At 35.9% G+C, this 22,036-nt stretch overlaps 2 protein-coding genes across 2 annotated transcripts in view; both read right to left on the reverse strand.

The window, feature by feature from the left end:
* Positions 1-3,042, reverse strand: part of LOC311608801 (uncharacterized protein) — a 47,588-nt gene extending 44,546 nt beyond the window's left edge. The window contains exon 1 of the mRNA XM_084801438.1: positions 2,074-3,042. Coding sequence (XP_084657564.1) covers positions 2,074-2,982 — 909 coding nt within the window. The 5' untranslated portion in view covers positions 2,983-3,042. The remainder of the gene's footprint in view (positions 1-2,073) is intronic.
* A 10,951-nt stretch (positions 3,043-13,993) lies between these two features.
* LOC311608802 (olfactory receptor 4A16-like) lies at positions 13,994-15,017 on the reverse strand (the record flags this gene model as incomplete). Its single annotated transcript, XM_084801439.1, has 1 exon — positions 13,994-15,017. The coding sequence occupies exon 1, from the start codon at positions 14,936-14,938 to the stop codon at positions 13,994-13,996; it is 945 nt and encodes a 314-aa protein (XP_084657565.1). The 5' UTR covers positions 14,939-15,017.
* Positions 15,018-22,036: the final 7,019 nt, after the last annotated feature.

The following is a 22,036-nucleotide window of genomic DNA, read 5'->3' on the forward strand; positions in this document are numbered from 1 at the left end:
ATTAGAAATCCATGATAATTAGTCAAATGGAGTTCATATGTGCATTCCAAAAAAAACCAACAAAATAAATAAATAGATATTTGTAAAATAGCATGAGTTATTGCCATTGCCTGTAGATGCTTCCATAACTTGAAGATAATACACTTTGCCTATGACATTACACTCTTCAGACAGAGGACCTGGAGGAACTGAGCTAGTAACTGACCCTGATGCCTACTCTCTGAGGAAGGACTCTCATACAGCTATCTAATTGGAATTAAGGCCTGATCAGTAGGAGGAAATTAATTCCTGGTGTTGTAAACCCTACTCATGTTTCCGTGGCTACTAAGGGACTGACCCTTAAGGAGAACTAACTAACCTATTTTCCTAATCTACTACAATCTCTAAAGTACTTTCTCATATACCCTCATATTAGTGTAGCTCTTACTCCTTGAGACTTTTTTTGCACCAAGTCGGAGACTACTAGAAAGACTTGTGAATCTTCAATGTTGGGTAAGCAACTTACTTCAGCATACCAACCCCCACTGATAGATGTACAATGCGAAGTCCTACACCTAAGGCCCAAAGAATTCATAAAAGATGAGTCAGAAATATAAGAGCCATAGGCCCTCCCATGTAAACTGTCCAATCCCAGAGGGTCATCTCTGGACACACGGGAATATAGAATCATGGGATAGAGAAGACCAGATACACTTTATGCAAGGATGGTCAATGTGCAAATTCAGTCAGTGAGGCATTCTGAGTGAGTGGGAAATTTAAAATTCTCTGTAAAATTCAATAAACCCAAAAATGAAGAGTTGTTAGATGTAGGGCAGGCAGCTACTTTATAGCTGTTTGTTTATATATAAATATATTCTACGCCTCCAACTCCTCCCACTGTACATGGCACTAGGAAGAATATGAACAAATCCACCACTTTATTTCTCTAGACTATGTTTTCCTAACATATTTCCTGTCTATAGTATTTCCTAAAAAACCTACAGTCAGACCCTGCACTGTATTGCTGTACCTCATGGACTATGGGTTATGTTATTTTTACATATGGAAGGCAGAAGCTGTTCTCTTTCAATGTTCCATGAGCTGTTAAGGAAGCAGACACTGAAAAATAGTAAGACATCAGATTCTAAACTAAGAATTTTAATGTTTTGTTTTCATTACTGTGAAAATACATCTTCAAAGATAGTAGCCACCAGATGAATTCATATGATTTTTCCAATCATGAAAATCAGATTTGATTATGTTTCTATATATCTTCATTGTTTGTTTGGATTTTTTGTATGAACCTTTATATATGCCTCCATATCATTAACATATCATTAACATTAAAACTGCAATGCTGGGTGTGGAAAGGTGGCTCAGAGGTTAAGAGCACTGGCTGCTCTTCCAGAGATCCCGAGTTCATTTCCTAGCAGCTACATGGTGGTTCACAACCCTTGAAATGAGATCTGGCGCCCTCTCCTGGCATGTAGACATACATGAAGGCAGAACACTGTATACATAATAAATAAATATTTTTAAGAACTGTAATATTATATCTATTTAATAATAGTATACTAAGAAATTTTAGTGCACTTACATAAATAAAGTCTCTTTTAAATACAAAATAAAATTTATAATTAAGATATTAATATGCTATTAATATTGTGAGGTAAATAACAAGCCATATTACTGACAATAAGCTTTCTTAGCTCTCAAAATAAATTAAATGTATTTAAGAAATACACAAAAATTTTTCCATTAAGTAAAACAAATGTATAATGTTAAGTATGACACATAAATCTTTAGTCTGCATAAAACTAGATTTTTTGCCCAGATTTAATATGTATTTTTTTCACGAATTCAGAAAATCTTAAAAATGCATCTTCTTCGTTGGAAGAATTATATACTAATTGTTTTCACTACTTATTTATTAATGTTGAGGAGAAACAGTGTAATGAAATAACCTTCTGGCTTTCCTGTGGATTTCTATATTGTGTATTGGATATTCTGTCAGGGTGACAAGTCCCTAGAGAAGATTGGTCTCTTTCTTAGTAGCCATATTTTATGACCTCTTTCTCTTTCACTTCATTTCCTTTTACTTGTCCAAATTTTCTTCATTGCATTTTTCATCTCTGCATTTCTCAGCGTATATATGAGGGGATTTAGCATGGGGGTGATAACAGTGTAAAATACAGTCAATGACTTATCAATGGGTAAAGTAGACGGAGGTCTCACATACATAAAAATACAGGGAACAAAGAAAAGGACTACCACAGTGATGTGGGAGCCACAGGTGGACAGGGCTTTGTGCCTCCCTTCCTGACTGAGGTTCTTCAGAGAGTGAAGAATGACCCCATAAGAAAGTAGCAACAGCATAAAGATGACCACACAGATGGCGCCATCATTGGCAACAACTGTGAGGCCAATAACATAGGTGTCTGTGCAGGCCAGTTTTAATAAGGGGTACATGTCACAGATGAAGTGGTCAATGACGTTAGGACCACAGAAAGGAAGGTTGTATACAAAGAGAAGTTGGACTACAGCGTGCACGAAACCTCCAACCCAGGCCAACAACAATAGCAGAATGCACACACGTTGGTTCATGATGGTCAGATAATGCAAGGGTTTGCAGATGGCCACGTACCGATCATAGGCCATGACTACCAAGAGTAAGATCTCGGCACCGCCAAACAAGTGTCCTATGAAAAGCTGGGTCATACAAGCTTGGAAGGAAATAGTTTTCTTCTCATAGAGTAAGTCTATAATCATATTTGGTGTAACTGTGGTTGAATAAACAGCATCCATAAATGATAGGTAGCCAAGAAAGAAGTACATGGGTGCATCTAAACTTGGGCTGACCACAACAGTCACAACAATGAGTAGATTGCCGGCCATAGTCACAACATAGATGACCAAGAACACAACAAATAATATTTTCTGGCCCTCAGGACTCTGAGTGAGGCCCAAGAGAACAAATTCAGTCACATTGTTTTTTTGTTCCATGTATCCTTCTTATATTTTTATCTCACTGGTCAAACAAATTGTTTGAAATGATAGCAGTGACTTCATGAAATTTTTAAATAGTGCTTGTTCCTTCTGGAAATCAGGAAATAGAGACAATAACTTATATTATTCAGGAACTTTTAGATAACACAATTAGGAATGTCCAAATTCAGTGGTGTTACAGGCTAACAGAAAGAGAAATAGATTAAAGACACGTGCAGGAAAAGAACAGATTGTTAAATAAACGAGCTGCAATAACTAGCTTTTACAACTACCTAGTATCTGAAAATAATCAGATATAAAACTAATACAATAAACAAAGCAGGATAAAGATGGATTAAAGATATATGTAAAATTAAAATAAATTAGTATATAAAAGAAACAAAACCAAGCAAGCAATTAAAAAAAGAAGGCCACAGAATAAATTATATTATGTCAAAAATAAAAAATAAATATTTTAATAAATAAAACTTAATTTTAATATTTAAAAAGCAATGAAGAGAAATATATACAATATTTTAAAACATTATAGGATACTGAAATTTAAGTATAAACAGAAAAATAAAAAGACATGTGAGTCTAGACCTGTCAAATCAGCAACAAATTATTCTGTAAATGAAAAAGATATTTTCCTACTCTGAATTATGATGTAAATACTATATTCTGGACACAATTTGACAATCTATATTGAATGAGAAGTACATGTGCTTACCATCTCACCACTCTATCCATTGTAGTTAAAGTCACGGTACATAAGGGCGTATTTCTTTGTCTTAGTTACAATCACAGGAAGGAACAAATTTTAAGATAGTAAAATAAGTGGTAATAAATAAATAGATGGAACCAAAATATATTAAATATAAAATGTCCACTTAAAAAGAATATCAATTACTCCAAAAAGAATGTTCAGCAATACACAAATAAGCATAAAACTATACATAAAATTATATGATACACTTGCTTATTATAAATGATTTATATGAGAAAACATGAAAGAATATGTCTTGTTGCAAACATGATTTATATTTGCACTATTGCTGTAAGAAGAAACAAAGAGTTTTATATGAAAGAATGAAACTGAGAGAAGAATTGAGGGTGTGTGAAAGAGAGGAGATAGAAAAAAATTTTGATTTTATATTACCAAGAACACTATACCATACACATGTGCATATGCCATGGCACATATGAGGAGGTCAGAGGACAATTTTCGCGTGTTTATTCTCTTTTTCCACCACGTGGTCTTGAAGGGCAATGACATTCAAGCCATCAGTGTCCGTGGTAGGCACTGTAACAAGCTGAGTCATCTAGCCAGACCACATTTTCACCACCCTCAAAAACGCTGTTCTTGTATTTCCCCTTCGTGTATTATATCATCAATTTACTCCCTATACTGCACTATTCTGTCATCATACTTATATATGCTCATTAAAAACCTGTCCTCCTGCCCTGTATCATTCTCCATCAGGCCCCACCAACATCCTATGTTCCTCATGTGCTCCTCACTTCAGTGAGCCTGCCTGACTTTCTTCTTCCTCTTACGTGTCCTGACATTATATCAGCTAGAGTAGAAGGATGCTTAAGGATTGTTCTAGTTTCTTTAAACTGCCTCATTCAACAATTCTACATAATCCTTCAATGCCTCACATGTTAAACAGTGCTGAGTGAGCACTATCAGCTACCTGTTCACTGGAAGATTCCTAAGGTAGTTACACTAGAAATTAACTGCTAAGAACAGTAAGCAGGAAAATATATACCGGATTTTTATACTCAGGCATCTAGAATCATTTCAGGTTTATAAGGATCTACATACATTTTTACAATCACAAAGGACCCTTAATGGGAATGATTATCACAATCACATAGGATAATTTTTAAAGACTCTTAGAAAAAATATATATCTTTATTTATGTAAGGACATAGTCATTTGGCCCAAATTCAGGAGTGTGGTACCTGGTTACTAGTCCTGAAAGATGATGGCTTCACACACTGACTCCATCTCTTAAGAGACAGCAAAGTGACACAAGAACTAGTCCAAATTTTGAAATGATTTCCACCTGAACAATTGTCTTTATGCTTGCAAGAATTCATATTGATCAGTCTTTCAGAAAAAGAAAATGAAGTACTACTTTTTAATTTTGTTGAGATTTTTCTACTGAATACTTGGAAGATCCTACAGAAAATTAGTCTTGATTTTTCAAAACAGAAATCTGAAATCTTTCTTCTGGCAGCATTTCTTGAAGTAGTTAATAAATATTAAATATTCATGCTGAGGCTACATAGGTCAATTTGTTGAACCATGACTATTTAATAAAAATAGTTGTAATTTGTGTCTTACACCAAAAAATAAAAATAAAATAAAATAATGAAATACCCTTTGAAACATTGTAGCTCTCAGGAATACTAGCCTGTAGGTATAGTTGAACTCAGGTTCCCTGAAGAAAGGAAATAGTCTTATTCTGTGTTCCATCATGCTTTCTTATATTATCATTTCAGATTCTGAAAAACAAGCTACACGAACACTGATATAAACAAACATACTAAGGAAAGAACAGAGTCTGTGGATATTTTATACAGTGCACAATGACAATCATCCTATCATTGTATCTTCAATGGCAGTTTCCCTCTAATTAGATTCATTGGGACCTCTGTAACTCTGAAGGTAGACTAGGCATCTCCAGAGATGCCCGAAGGACAATAACTACAGGTTTACAGGAGCATAATCATTTAGAAAAATGTTATGAATGGACAACTTGAGGTCCAGTCTGGCCGAAGAAGTATATATAAATGCCATCAAGAATTGTAATGGTGTTATTTTCAATCAGATCTCCTATAACAAAACTATTTATATCTTTAGCTAATCACAATATCATGCAGCATCAAAGTACAAAATGAAAAATGTATAGACATTGACCCAGGAAACAGAAAGAATCCAGAAGCAATGAGCAGGTATTAAAATCTGCCATACAGATAAAATAACAAATAATTATAATAGAAATCTTCCCCCCTCCAAAAAATTTATCTAGGTATTGTTCCTATTAATTTCTCATGAATGTAGACTATCATAAATTTCAAAATATCAATTAGTTGACTGCTTGGGAAATAATAGACCCATCTTATATCACCCATTTAAAATTAACTAAGTAGGAAAATATCTTTTTCATCTACAGAATAATTTGTTGCTGATTTCTTAATTTGAATTTGTTCCAAATGTTCTAGCTGCTATCCTGTGCTGCCCTGTCCCTCCTGTCCATTGAATTTGTGATAGTGTGGTCACCACACATGTTAAAGGAAAGATTACTTTCCTGATAGACTGACCCAAGAGATTGTGCAAACTCAGTTATACCCAAGCTGAGAGTGCTTCAGTTTATGTTTAGCCCTTGAAATGTTACGTTTTTTTGGTCGTGTGTGTGTGTGTGTGTGTGTGTGTGTGTGTGTGTGTGTGTGTCCATCACTGCTTATAGTGAGAAACTGTAAAATTATAAAATATAAGATGCTTGTTTGCTTGTCCAACTTTGCTTGCCCAGTGGCCTGAGAACTTCTCCCAGTTCTCAGAACTGCTAACCTCAAGAGTTCCACCCTAATTCCCAGAACAGTGACATGCAAATTTGCAGATATCAGATGCCCTCACAAGAAGTTGCCTCCGGCCAGATGTCCTAATGTTCATATGGTTTCCAGTGATAAGCAACCCCACCTGCTTTGTGGTTTTTGCCTTTAAAACTACCCTGTAACAGCTGTTCGAGGTCCTTCCCCTCCTGAATGCTGAGGGACCCTGACACATCAACAATCGGGACCTTTGACGTGTCAGTAATAAATTTTATCTATACCTATACCTCTCAGCTGGTGTGACTTGAGTGGCCTCTTGCGGCGACCCCCTTCTGGAATTGGACCCCACGGGTCCAACATTTTGGGCCAGGGTCCAACAATAGAAGGTTTGGAATGCTGTAATTTGTTGAGATGAGAGAAAGGACAAAGAGATGTTGTCTTAAGTAGAAAAGGCTTTGGGAGCACTTTTGGAATGAGAAAATGTCTGAAGAGATCTGATTGTGTTGATGAAAAATCTTGCGTCAGTTTTGAAAGAGGTTGAATTTCTTGATAAAACAGTAGTACCTAAGTTCAGTGATGGACGTTACTGTCAATCCTTATAGCAAGGGTTTGGTGGTAAAATGAAAGGAGAAAAATCTATGTTCTTAAATGTAGTATTTAATGTGTTATTTAATTTAATTTTTATATGTTACACCCAATATAGGCTTAAAAGTTAATTGTTTACTTAGGCCAATTTTTACACACTTCTGCAAACATTATTGACTATTTATAAAAATATTTTCACTGAGGGCAAAGATATTCAGGTACTTATGGAGTAAGTGTTGGAAGTATATCAAGGGGTTTTGCATCTGTCTATAATTGTCTTTATAGATTTGTTTAATGCAGTCACCTTTTCTATAGATAAGAATGATTTCTGCATCAGAGTCAAATTCAGGAAATCAATTGTTGAAACAAAGGCTTAAGGTTACTAAAATATTCTTGTAATATTACTGAACAGAGCCATGAATTAATAGTTTCATAGGACACTGATTCCTGATCCTTCATCTCCAACCTGCTTCTTGGGATAACACTCACTACCTGATTTCCCTGTGTTTGAGGGGGAAAGAAGGACTCAAGTGTATGGTACCTATGAGGCATCCTCTTTATGGACCTGACTGAACTTTGGAGTTGGTGCTTTGCAGGGACTCCTCCGGAATATTTTCCTTCCGGAAACCCAGATTTTAAGCTTTATAAGTACTTTCCACCCTAATTGCTAGGGTCAGTCTCATCTGCAGGACTGTGGAGAACTGAAAGGAGATTTATGGTGTGCTGTTGAATGTTAAAATCTCTGTTATAATTCTGTTATTATTCTCATATCTACTATTGTTTTTGCCATAGCTTTACTAATATTGTTTATGCCTTAACTAAGCAGTTAGTGGTTGGAAATGACTGAGCAAGTGACAATGTCATGCTAGACTTCCCTAGACTCCTTGTGAGTAGAATGCAGCTGGATTCATTCAATATAGTCTCCTTAGAATTAATAGAAATCTACGGCATGGATTAGCCTTGGCGGGATGTCAGGGCTCAGGATTATAGCCTGTGCCTTCCGTCCTTTCTAACACAGCTCATGTCTCAGCAGTTGCAGCTGGTACTAGCACAAGCACATGGCATAGAGCTCAAAGGCACTGCCCTTCTTCATGTGTTGATATGGAGGCAAGCCAGAGACGGGAAACAGTGAGTCTGAGCCTTATCGATCCTAAGACAGGCTATGAATGATGGAATTCACATGCCAATGACGGGCAACCATAACTGCCTACTCACTGTCCTAAGACAGGCTCTCCATAATTCTATTTTTAGAAGGGGCATATGTGGGGACCCGTGCCAAATATGTGGGGACCCAGGCCAAATTCTGCCATGTCAGAAATCCTGTGCTTAGGCTATATACTGTGACCTTCGAGTTGCTGACCTTTACCTCACCACAAGGTCTTGTGTTCTAGGCTATCCTTGGACTATCTACCTTTGAAAGAAATAGAAAAGTCTCAACTTGGAACCACCCAGAGGATCTAGGAAGTTCTTACAAGGAACTACTCAGAGAACTAGGAAGTTCTACAGGGAGCGATTTAGGCTATTGTATTCTTGCCCGGGGGCTAGGGTGAGTGAGATAAGAATAGATCCTATTGACCTTGCCCTATATATGTTCCTGCTAGTCGGCAATAAAGTGAATCTTGATCAGAAATGTCCTGACTTGATTCATTATTTCTAGTGTCTCTGTATCCTACTTTCAGTCCCCATTCCCTCTTTCAGGTGAACCCTGATTTGATTTTTCCTGTGGGCTGGGACCCGACAGAGATTTCTATATATGCCATTAGTGTGTGTCTGTGTCTATATGTATTTCTTGTGCTTTTATTTGCTCTGTGATTTTCTTTTTCCTATGTGTTCTTTTCTCTCATTTTTATCTTCTCAGAGGCCTGTTTGTTTTCTAATGAAAGGGGGGAAAAGAATGCAAATTTGGATGGGTGAGGGGTTGAGGAGGCCATGGAAAAAGTTGGGGAAGGAACAACCATAGTCAGAACATTGTGTATGGAAAAATCTATTTTCACTAAAAAATAAAGTAAAAAATCACTAAAAATAAGGGTGTATTTTAAGAATACACACATTCATAGTTAAATTATTTTTAACTATAATTAGCAGAAAGTTTAGCATCAGAATTAAGTTTGAGTAAAGATAAAAAAGTGACATGAAGAAAGTAAAAGAAAGTGATGTCAGTAAAAGTTCAGATAAGAAGCTAGGAAATTTAAAATGAACTAATATTATGTAAGCAAGACTGGGGTGTGGTGGATAGGGATGAGAGCAGAGGGATAAGGTAAGGGGCGGAAGGGATAGAAACTAGGAAGTGGAGGGCATTTGGGGGGGTGGAAACCCACTAGAATCTACAGTAGTGACCCTAGGGAAGACTCCTAGTAATGGGGCATATAGAGCCTTAACTGCAACCATCTTCTGTAACCAAGCAAGTTGTGGGACTAGGACTTTATCCAGCAACTTGTGGGAACAGATGCAGAAAAACATAGCCAAACATTAGGCAGAGATCAGGATACCCTGTGGAAGGGGGAGACGGGGAGGAGGAGGAGGAGGAGGGGGAGAAGGAGGAGGAGGGAAGAACTGAAAAAGAATGAAGAAGAAGAGGAGGAGGAATTGTATGAGCCAGCAGGGCCATGGACACCAGGAGAACATGGACCACAGATCAACCTAGCAGGGCTTACAGGGGCTAACAGAGACTGATGTGACAATCAGGGTTACTGTATGGATATGAGATGGTCTTCTGCATATACATTATGATTGTCTGGCTTAGTATTCTTGTGTGACCCCTAACAATGGAAATGGAAGTGTATCTCAGACTCATTGCCTGCCCTTGGACCCTTTCCTCATACTAGGTTGCTTCATGAAGCCTTGATGTGAGGTAAGTGGCTACTGTTGTTGTAACTTGTTATAGCATGTTTGGCTGATATCCCTGGGAGGCCTGCTCTTTTCTGAAGTGAAAGTAAGAGGAGTGGCTATGGGGAGAGAAAGGAGGGGGATGTAGGGAAGGAAAATGGAGAATCGGAGAGAGGTAAAATTGTGGCTTGAATATAATGTAGGAGAGAAGAATAAATAAAAATTATAACTTTTTAGAAATTGAAGAAGATATCAGAAGATGGAGCAATCTCTTAGGCTCATGGATTGGTAGGATTAACATAAGATAAATGGTTGTCTTACCAAAAGCAATCTATAGATCCAATGCAATTCCCATGAAAATTCCAACACAAATTTTACAAACTTTGAAAGAATAATTACCAATTTTAGATGCAAAAATAAAAAACCCAGGATAGCTAAAAATATCTAGTACAGTAAAAGAACTGGAAGTAGCTCCATCCCTGATTCCAAGATGTACGACAGAGCAATAGTAATAAAAACCGTATGGTATTTTCATAAAAACAGACAAATCAATGGAATTTAATCAAAGGCCCAGATATAAACCCACACACCTATGGACACTTAATTTTTTAATAAAGAATCTAAAAACCATTCAGTGGAAAAAGATACCATCTTCAGCAAATGATGCTGGCCTAATTAGATGTCTACATGTAGAAGAAAGCAAATAGATCAATACTTATCATTCTGCACAAAACTCAAGTCCAAGTGGATCAAAACTCGAACATAAAACCAAATCCACAAAAATCTAGTAGAAGAGAAAGTGGAGAATAACCTTGAACTCGTTGGCACAGGAGACAACTTCCTGAACAGAACACCGACAGCTCAAGCACTAAGATAAACAATTAATAATTGATGCCTCATGAAACTAAAAAGCTTCTGCAAGGCAAAGGACACTATCAATGGGACAAAATGGCAGCCAAAAGATCTTGACCAATCCTACATCTGATAGAGGGCTAATATACAAAATACATAAAGAACTCAATAAAGTAAATACCAACAAACTAAATAACCCAATTAAAATGGGGTACAGAGCTAAGAGATTTCTCAACAGAGGAGTTTCTGATGGATGAGAAGCACTTAGAGAAATATCCAATGTCCTTAATCATCAGGAAAATGCAAATCAAAATGACTCTGAGATTACATCTTACAGCTGTCAGAATGGCTAAGATAAATAATATAAGAGACAGCACATTCAAGCCAGGATTGGGGCAAGGGGAACACTTTTGCATTGTTGGTAGCAGTACAAACTTGTCAAACCACTTTGAAAACAATCTGGAAGTTTCTCAGAAAGTTGGAAATAGTTCTACCTCAGGACCCAGCTATACCACTTCAAGTCATATACACAAAAGATGTTCCACCATTCCACAAGCACATTTGCTCAGTTATGTTCATAATAGCTTTATTAGTAATAACCCGAATCTGGAAACAACCTAGATGTCCCTCAATTGAAGGATGCATAAAGAAAAATGTGGTACATTTACAGAGTGAAATATTATTTAGCTATTAAAAATAAAGATATCATATAAACTTAAGGCAAATGGAGAGACCTTGAGAAGATCATCTTTAGTGAGGTAACCCATACTCAGAAAGACACACATGCCATGTTCTTATTTATAAGTAGATATTGACCATAAAGTACAGGATAACCATCCTACAATCCACAGACCCAAAGAAGCTAAGTAACAAGGAGGGCCCATGGGAGGATGCTTTAATATCACTCAGAAGTGGAAATAAAATAGACATCTGAAGTAGAGGGAAGGAGGGAACTGGATGATGGTGGGGCTGGGGAGAGAAACTGGGATGGGGTCAGGTGTGGGGAATTGGAGGGAAGGCTGAGAGAGAATGGAAATGGGTGGGGAGCATCTCTGGGAACGGGAAGGCTCCAGGGAGTCTATGGTGTTGACCCTACCTGACACTCCTAGCAGCAGGGGACATGGAACCTTATGTGCCCACCTCCCGTTGCCAGGCAGGACTTCCAGTGGAGGGAGGGGGAAACAAAACCACACACAAAACCTTCAACCCAGCCAACCAATGACTGGCCCAACTTGAGTTGCATGCCGTAAGAGAGAGAACCCACCACTGACACTATTACTAATATTCTGTTATACCTGCAGACAGGAGGCTGGTAAAATAGTCATCTGAATGGCTTCACTAAGCAGCTGATGAAAAGAGATGCAGAGAAACACATTGGGTAGAACTTGGGGGAATCTTACAGAAGCGGAGGAGGAAGTACTGAAACAGAGAGGTTAAGAACATCACAAGAAAACCTACAAAATCAACTACCCAGGGCCCATACGGGTTCACAGAAACTGAACCACCAACCAGAGAGCATCCATGGGACATTTCTAGGTCCTCCATACAAATGTAACAGATGCACAGCTTAGTCCTTATGTGGGACCTTTAACAGTAGCTGCAGGGAATGGCTCTAACCCTGTTGTCTGATTTTGCTTTCTTCTAACTGGAATGCCTTGTCTTGCCTCAATAGAAGATGTGCCCAGTCTTACATGATATGCCAGAGGCTTGGGTTGATACTCATGGGAGGCCTTCCTTTCTCTGAGAAGAAAGAGAGGTGGGTATAGGAGGAGGGGAAGGTGGTGAGAGAGAAGGGCTGGGAGGAGAAGAGGGAGGAGACCTTCTGACCAGGATGTAAAGTAAATAATTAATTAATGAAAAATAAATGAACACAAAGAACAAAATTTTAGCTCTTTGAAATTTCAAAAATACATTTTTGCTATTTGAAAAGGTAACTTTTTTAAACAGCGATATTTCTAAACTACACTGTAATTAAGGAAGTAAGTATATTATACATTAGATATGGTTTCTTCATCTCATAAATCTGTACCAGCTACTTTATGTAATATGATTAAGTGATATGGGTATATAGTCAATTAAGCTCACTGATCTGTGGGACTGATTCTGAAGTTTGAGATGCTATTTCACAAAAGCAGAAGATATGGGCAACTACATGAGATGTTGAGAAATAATTCGCTCAAGAATTCTTTTGATTTTCTAGGTTTATTCATGCCATCAACATGCATTTTAAATATTTAAAATAAAATACAAATATGAGTAAAACACTTGTAAAACATAAGTAAAGTTTTCATAGCACAATGAAAGAGGATTTGATTTGTTTTGTTTCTGATTCAAAGTGACTAAGAAACTTGATTCTTTATATAAATTGAAAAGAAAAATACCAATTATACTATTTCAAATTTTGTACAAAAATTGTTGAATGTATTAAAATTTTTAGGAAGTGTTATGTTTATAGAAATCATTTCTGTACTATTTTTACAGCATCATGATAAACAATAAACAATATTTTTCTTTGAAAAGAAAAAGATTAAACACATTAACTAGTAAAAACAACTACAAAATATATTTACAACTTTGGCTTTGTATAGGTTTTATGTTTACAAATCAGGATATGGAGTTATCCCAAACAGAGAACCATCTAACAACACGTACATTGGTTGTGTCATTAAACAAAATTCATTTGCTAACCAAGTACCATAAACTAGAAATACAAAAACATTGAAGTATCAAGAGTGAGCTTAAAATAATGAGCAAGTAGGTGTGTAGTCAGCTATTTTGATAGAATAATGAGAAATTCCGTTTCTAATTATCTTTGGTTCCAGAAATGTATCCATTATCAATAGTGTGAGTGATGATATATGGACAAAATTGTCTTTTCTTACTGGAGAAAAATATGGAGCCCTTTCTTTCAGTACCTATTTTTGTCTTAAATAAGAAAAGAAAGTTTCACTGAACATATATTTTCTTTTAATAAACTAATCCTATATCATTTATTAATATTCCAGAAATTATTCATTAAATTGATTCTAATCCCAGATGAGACCAGCCACATTTAAGGTAGTATGGCCATAGACTTAATTCTAATCTCAAGTGATTATTTATGGTCTTCTGTCTCTTATGCGTTTCTATAGAGGTGCACTGAGTGAGTTCCATCACTGCTGCCTAAGACTTGCTGCCTGTTAGTTACTTTACAATTCTAGCATAATCAGCGAGAAGATATTCTTATTCTGTCTATAGACAAAACCTTACACAATAGATTTTCCATAGACTTTTTCATCTCTGAATTTCTCAGGGCATATATTAAAGGATTCAAAATGGGAGTAATAACTGTATAAAAAACAGTAATGGACTTATCAATAGGAAAGTTATAAACAGGTCTGACATACATGAAAATACAGGGAACAAAAAAGAGGACAACCACCATGATGTGAGAGCTGCAGGTGGACAGGGCTTTGCGCCTCCCTTCCTGACTGTGAGTCTTAAGAGATCTTAAGATGATTCCATAGGAGATTATGAGAATGATAAAGACTAAAATACATATTGCTCCACCATTGGCAACCACAGTGAGGCCGATAAGGTATGTATCAGTGCATGCAAGTCCTAATAATGGGTACATGTCACAGATAAAGTGGTCAATGACATTTGGACCACAGAAGGGAAGGTTGTATACAAAGAGAAGTTGAGCCACAGAATGTGCAAGGCCTCCAGCCCAGGACATCACCAATAACAGGAAGCAAGCCCGCCGATTCATGATGGTCAAATAATGTAGTGGTTTACAGATGGCCACATAACGATCATAGGCCATCACCACTAGAAGGAATACTTCAGCACCACCAAGTAGGTGCTCTAAAAAGAGTTGAGTCATGCAAGCTGGGAAGGAAATTGTCTTCCTATCACACAGCAAGTCTGCCATCAGCTTTGGTGAAATGGTAGTAGAATAAACGGCATCCAGAAGTGACAAATAGGCAAGGAAGAAGTACATTGGAGTCCCTAAGGAGGGGCTGGCAATCACTGCCCCCATGATGAGCAAGTTACCTGCTATTGTCACGACGTAGATGAGTAAAAACATGACAAACAACACTCTTTTTCCAGCAGGATCCTGAGTGAGACCAAGGAGAACAAACTCTGTAACATTGTGTCTTTGTCCCATTGACTCTTTTAAAAGTCTTGAATTACTGATTAAAGCTCTTGAACAGATCCTGCCATGAAGTTGTGATCATGACAATGAGTTCACTATGGCATGAAACACATCATCATTATCCGTGCCATGGCTGAACCTGCAGTAGATATTTTTAAACCATTATTAGTTCTTCTTCTGATGAGCCCAGCACATCTGTTAACTCCTTCCCCTAAAAGGATTTTGTTGAGCCTATGAATATAAATTAATATGGTAAGCTGCCTTCAAATATAATGTCTTATGTCTTGTGGGTAGTTTAGCTAGGGTTTTATCTAACTTGTTCTTATTTTTCAAATAACCACCTATTTGACCATCTCTTTGTATGGTTCTCTCCATTTCATTAACTTATGCCATTTCTTCATTATTTTTTTGGCATCTACTGCTTTGGATTGGATTGTTATTATTTTACTAGAACATAAGGTGCATTAATAAAAGAGATCTTAGATAAAGAGGCAAATAGATTACTGGAATGTGTGTGATATGGAAGCAAGTCAAGTGGGAACAAATGGGAGAAAGAAAAAGAAGCAGCGCAAGTGAAAAGGAGAAAAAAATGATAGCATTGGTTAAATGGAACAAATACAAGCAAATTATAAAGGTATGAAGACGTCATGATAAAATCTATCATTTTGTTTGTTAACCTAAAAGTAAATTATATGACAAACTTTGAAGAAAGACATCAGTGAACTTCTATACCACATTCTTCTTGTTTAAATTGTTACTTTTTTGTGCAGTTTTCAGCAGTAAAAAGCAGAGGCAAAGCTGTTGCTTTTGAGAAATCATTGCTCTAGAATTTGAATTAGATGTCAATATATTGATTAATATAGTCTTTCCTTGGGATGGACGTATTTGTGGAGTTTATCTTTAAAATATAATCTTGATTGCTACAAGCATTCATCTCATTGCTATGAGGTTGTGGTGCTAGATATTTACTATGATATCTCAAGGACTTTCAGTCTCCGAAGATCATTCATTGAATTTTATGAAAGCTGAATGTAAATATCCTCATATAACTAATAAATTATTTGTACCATTTATGTCTGCAGGAGTTATTTTATCTAACTCATTGGGGCTTTCAAATAGTTAAAATTCTGTTCATTGCACCACTGTCTTTGATGGGGATTCATAGCACATTTACATTCACTGTCCAAGTTTAAAGCAGTTTGAACTGGTGAATACAAACAAATAACTCATCAGCTAGATTTTTCTATTTTCAAAACTCTTGGACAAGCCGGATAGTGAAATGTGAGAAAACAGACACTGAAATCAGATGTAAACGCAATGATATAGCTGATCCTGGAAGGAAATACTCAAGTGAAAATTCTGTGTTGAGATTTCCAAGAGGAGCATATTAAAGAGAATCATCAACAGTAAGCATGATAAGGCATGTGTCTGAGCATTTTTCTAAATATAACTATAAACATATCTCAAATTTCATGGAAAATTTCAAAAGAATTAAAGACAAGGATTCCAGAATTCTTCCCAGTCAGCTATCAACAAGATTGTTAGTGCAGATGCTGAAAAAATGGCCAATGGATAAGAACATGTGTTGCTATTGCAGAGGACCCAGGTTCCATTAAATAACCCATATGGAGCCTTATAACATCTGTAACTCCATTTCCAGAGTATATGATGCTTTCTTCTGACATCCATTGTCACTAGGCATGCAACGGAACACATATATACACAACGAAACACATATATACATGCAGGCAAAACACTCATACACAAAAAATACAGTGTGTAAATTTCTTTTTTGTTGTTGTTAATTTAAAGAATATTAGTCCTATCTAGTTTGTTGTACTCTGTATTCTGATGAAACTTTTTTTTCATGTTGCTGAGTCACACAAATTTCCCAGGCTTATTAGAGTTTGGAGTTAAATGTCAACCTGTAGAACATGGGGTATACTAACTAATGTAACTAAATAGCAGCTTCCAATTTACCTTATAATGGTGTCAGATACATAGAGGCAGAGGATAGGGCGGTGGAGAATTATGTGAAGTCTGCAGTCATATGATAAGTGCTGCAACTCAGGTTCGTTCACTTCGGGCCCTACTACAAGCATCCCTAAGCTTCCGACTCATCATTTGCTTTGCAGAGACACAGCTAACATCTCCAACCTCCGGTCACATCATTGTTGTTGCTGGTGTTGCTGTCTCATATAAAGTTCCTGAAGCCCTGTCTACCACCTCTTAAAACCAAAATAAATGATAGCTGTTATTGGCACTGTTTGTTTGTCAGTATGAGAAAGGAAAAATTCATCATAATATCTGTTAATAAGTTATTGACATGAATACAAATAATTGAAAACCACAAGTTTATTGAAAACATTTTGAGATGCATGATTAAGTTATACATACAGTCATAGGTAAGTACTGGCAATAATTACCTGGGAAATCCTATGCTTTGTCGAGAAGCAGAGGGATTCTGTTCATGTGCATTTAGTAGTTAGTATAAGACTATGTGAAGGAAGAATCTGAACTTTATTTCAGGTTTTCTGTGATGCACCTGTTTGTGTTTCCTAATCATTATGGCCAACATCAGAGATAAGCAGTTCTTAAATCTGTGTACCTTTTGAATGCCATAAGCGTTAAAGTACTCCTAGTCCAACAATTTATTTCACATAATTCTAAAACAATGAACTATTAGCACAATACTTTGCCAGAAAAGGTCTCTATTGAATAATCTAAGCAATAACATAAAAGACTGAAAATAGAGTCCCTAAACTGTATAGCACACTATGAAGCTCACATTTTCAAAGATTTGATAAGAGTAGTCTCTTATAAGACTATGCTTTAATTTAAAGTGTCAATTAAATACATTTTGAGAAAAAAGGCTTACTGTAATTTTACACAGTATTGTATTAACAACTTTTAATCTATGTGACAGTAGATAATATGGTTCTAGCCATGGTTTTCTCTATGTATAGAGACATACATGTTTGTTGAGTCATTTTAATAATTACTAAAATGCCAACATATTGTACATGTAAAAGCATTTTTCTTTGTACTTTATCATATTTGATATATACAGCTTTAAATTAACATAAATATTTTAAGATAAACACATTTTTGAATCATATTATGAGATGTACAATACCAGTAAAACAAAATCATAGATAAAGTAGATTATCAATATTACACATGCATATTTAAACACATATAGAGCAAAGTGAAAAATAAAGACTAACCAGGCTTTAAATAATTATGCTGTGCTTATTCCAACTAACTTGTTGTTAATTTGTTGTGCTTTTCAATCTTAATTTTCTCAATCCAGACATCACTTTATATTTATATCATATTGCCTTTAAGATATGGGCTGCATTTCAGCACATCAAAATAATACTCACCTACTATCCACAGATAGTCGCTTTAGTAACTCACATTGAGAGTTGTCTTTAGTAGGGAAAACTATCACCTCTTTTACTGAGAATAAGTACAGGATATAAAGTTGCAAATACACTTAAGAAGACAATTTCAAAAACTCTTAAGTATTATGTCATTGTTTACTGTACAAAGGTAAATGATCATCCTTAGCTACTGAAAATACTTGCATAGAAAAATAAAATGTCATATTAGTATAAAATTGGCCTAATTAATGAAAATTAACTTGTCCAAGTCCATTTTTATGCTCCAAATAAAGTAAATATAAACCACAAAATTACTTATGCAAACTGTTTGCTTTTGGACTATTATAGTGAAAGCACAACAACAAAAATAAATATTTTTGTTTTACAGATTAACAACAGTATCTGTCTGCCTAGGTGCTAAAGTTTTCATGTAAACAGAAAAGACTGAGATATTGACTTTCATAGAAGTCAGTGATGAGGTTTCTTACACAAAACAGAAATATACAACTTTTCATTCATTCACAATCTTCCTAAGATCATCCTTTCTGACTTAATGCAATGTCTCTATCTCTCCTTGGGCTCAACTAAGACACAGATACCTTCCAGGCCTTGAGAAGCAGTAATGGATGCAATAAAACATAACACCTCAAAGACTAAATACTAAGACTTCCACCAATGTAGATATAGCTGAGTTTTCAGAAATCCCCTGAGCCATATTCTGTCAGAACAGGAAAACAATTCTCCATTTATTTGTGTAGATAATTTTACAGGAGTAAGCAGCTCTTCATATCATCTCTATTTCCAATGGAGGAGACTGTTGCATCATTATAGGTGAGATTGTAAGGCTGTTTGGAACACATTCAAGCCAAGAAATCTTTCCTGGATAGGTTAATTTTCCTAGATAATCCTTATGGAAAAATATAGTTGGACCTTACAAAGAGAAAGTAGATAACTGACAAGTAATATGAAACCTCTAAAACGTGAAAAGGAAATTTTCAAAAATGAGATCATTAATAGCCTAACAGCTATAGGTTATAAGAGTTTCCCAAAGAAGGAAACACTCTTGTCTGTCTTTTGAAACCACGTACCACTGCACAGTTCACTCTCTGACATTGAAAGAGACTCAGCCAAAGAAGCTCTGAGTATCCAAAGAGAATTTGTTCTTTAAAAATTGTTGTACTTTGTGTTGTGAGAGGCAATAATGAAAGCTAAGAGCAGGGAAAATAGCCTTCCCAAGGAAACAACACACCAGTTGGTTATCCAATACCAAATAATCAGCTCTGAACAAGCAACATTATATAGACTGAAATGGTTGTACTTGAAATATATATATATGTATATATATATACATATATATATATATATTAATGAACCTGAAAAAAAACAAGTTTACATTTTCAAAAATTAAAAGAAACAATGATGAACAAAAGAAAAAAGAATGATTCATATTTTTTCAAAGTACATTTCAAACTCAAGGTTAAATTTAAGGATTTAGTTTTGACATGTAATCATACAAAACCATGTGCTGTCTAATCATCTTTCAAAAATTCTCTATTAAATTCTCTATATTCGAATCAAATTTATGCCTTGATTTTGATAGACTTGTATCAAGAAACCCTTCCATATAGATATATTCTATATTTTTCCTCATAACTTTGTAGCTTGTTACTATATGACTAGAGATTGTTTTAGTGAGAAGACATTTTTTCTTTTATTTAGCATAGAATTTTGCAATAGGATAGACTCAAATTAGAGAGTTCCCTCCACTACTCTTTCTAGTTCCCCACCACTACTATCCCCATCCAGACCCACCACCTTTCTATCTCTCCCTAGAAAACAAACAGACATTAAGGGATAACAATAAAATAAAATATAATAAGATAAAAAACAAAAAATAAGAATAACTCAAAACAAACCAAAAGAGCCCAAGAGAAGGCACAATAATCAGAGACCCACTCTTTCACATGCTCAAGAATCCCATAAAAACACAAAACTGGAAGCCATATTTTATATATAAAGCCTGTTTGACAAAATAACAAACAAACAATAAAAGTAAAAATTAAAATTAAAATCCCTAATATGACATTATGAGACAAGAAACTTCCAAAGATGCTGTTGAGTTTGTTTTCTATTGAACATCTGCTGCTGAGCATGGGTTTAACCTTAAGAGTGATTAGTTGTCTCAGTGAGACTCCCTTGGAAAAAATTTACTTCTCTTTGCAAATGGTTATCAGTTAGATATTGCGTCTAAGTCAGAGATAGGAGCATGTGCCCAGTTATCCTTTCTGCTCTAGGACACTATCTGGTGGAGATCCATGCAGGGCCTGTTCATGATGCCTCAGCATCTGTGAGTTTATGTGTGTGTCAAGATGTGTTTAGAAGGCCTTTCTTCCAAATGGCATCCACCTTTCTGCCTCCTTTTCAACAATGTTCCCTGAGCCTTGAAGGGAAGGAAGCATCCTATTTATAGTGTTCCAGGTCTCTCAGTGTCTGCACATGGTCTGGCTGTAGGTCTCTGTATTTGTTCCTATCTGAGTAGGAGGAAGCATCTCTGGTGTTGGCTGAGAAAAATGCTGATCTACAAGTATAATGGAAAATGTGATTAGAAGTCATTGTATTGCTATGTTTCTTTAGTAGAAAAGTAGTATTTGGTTTTACCCAAGCTCCCTTGGCTTTCTAATTTTGAAGTTTTAGTCACTCAAACAATGTTTTGTATGGGTTCCATCACATGGAGTGGGATTTAAATCAAATCAGATATTGATTAGTTATTCCCACAATCTTAGTGCCATCACTGAACTAGAATATTTGACAAGTGGGACACCATTGTATATTGGATGGTTTATGGCTACATTGGAGAAGCCATCATTACTCTATGAGTAGGTAACAATGTACACAGTATATTTTACATAGGTTTTTTTAATCTCTGAATTTCTCAATGCATACATTAAATAATTTAAAGTGGGGATGATAACTCTATGAAAACAATAATGGATTTATCAACAGGAAAGCTGAAAACATCTCACATACATAAAAATACAAGGAACAAAAAGCAGGCCAACATAGGCCACAGCTTTGTGCATCCCTTCCTGAGTGTGAGGCATCAAAGAGTTTAGAATGATTCCAAAGAACATTATGAGAAACAAAAAGAGCACCATGTTCATAATGAACTTGAAGGATATGACTGTGTGATATACAACATCCACAAGAGACAGGCTGTCAAAAAAGTAAGTACACAGGAGAGCCAACAGAGGGGGCTGACAATAACTGTCATTACGGTGAGGTTGCTCAGCATCATTATAGTGCACACAAACAACAATATGGCAAACGATACTGGTTTTACTGATGAAGAACCTGACTGAGATTCAAAAGGATACATTGTGTTATATTCTTGCTTTGTCTCATGAAATTTTTAGGAGCCCATATCCCATAGATGAATGCAAGTGAGCTGGGCTTGTTGTGAAACCGTTATCAAGCCTATGGAATCCATCACTGCATTGAGCACACCTTTATTTTTAATATCTACAATTGTGAGCCTGAAGCAGACATTCATAGAGCAGCCCTGATGTCCTATGGAAGGGAGCCAGTTTACTTCTAGTGCCAATTTTATTTCCTATCCAAATATTTTGTTGAGCCTGTAATATACAATTTTATTCTGATATTTCTGTAGATACTTTGGTTAGGGGCTTGTCAATTTTGTTCATTTTTAATAGAACTGTATTTTTGC

The sequence above is a fragment of the Acomys minous genome, assembly GCF_964271855.1.
Source record: "Acomys minous genome assembly, chromosome: 11".
Lineage (NCBI taxonomy): Eukaryota > Metazoa > Chordata > Mammalia > Rodentia > Muridae > Acomys > Acomys minous.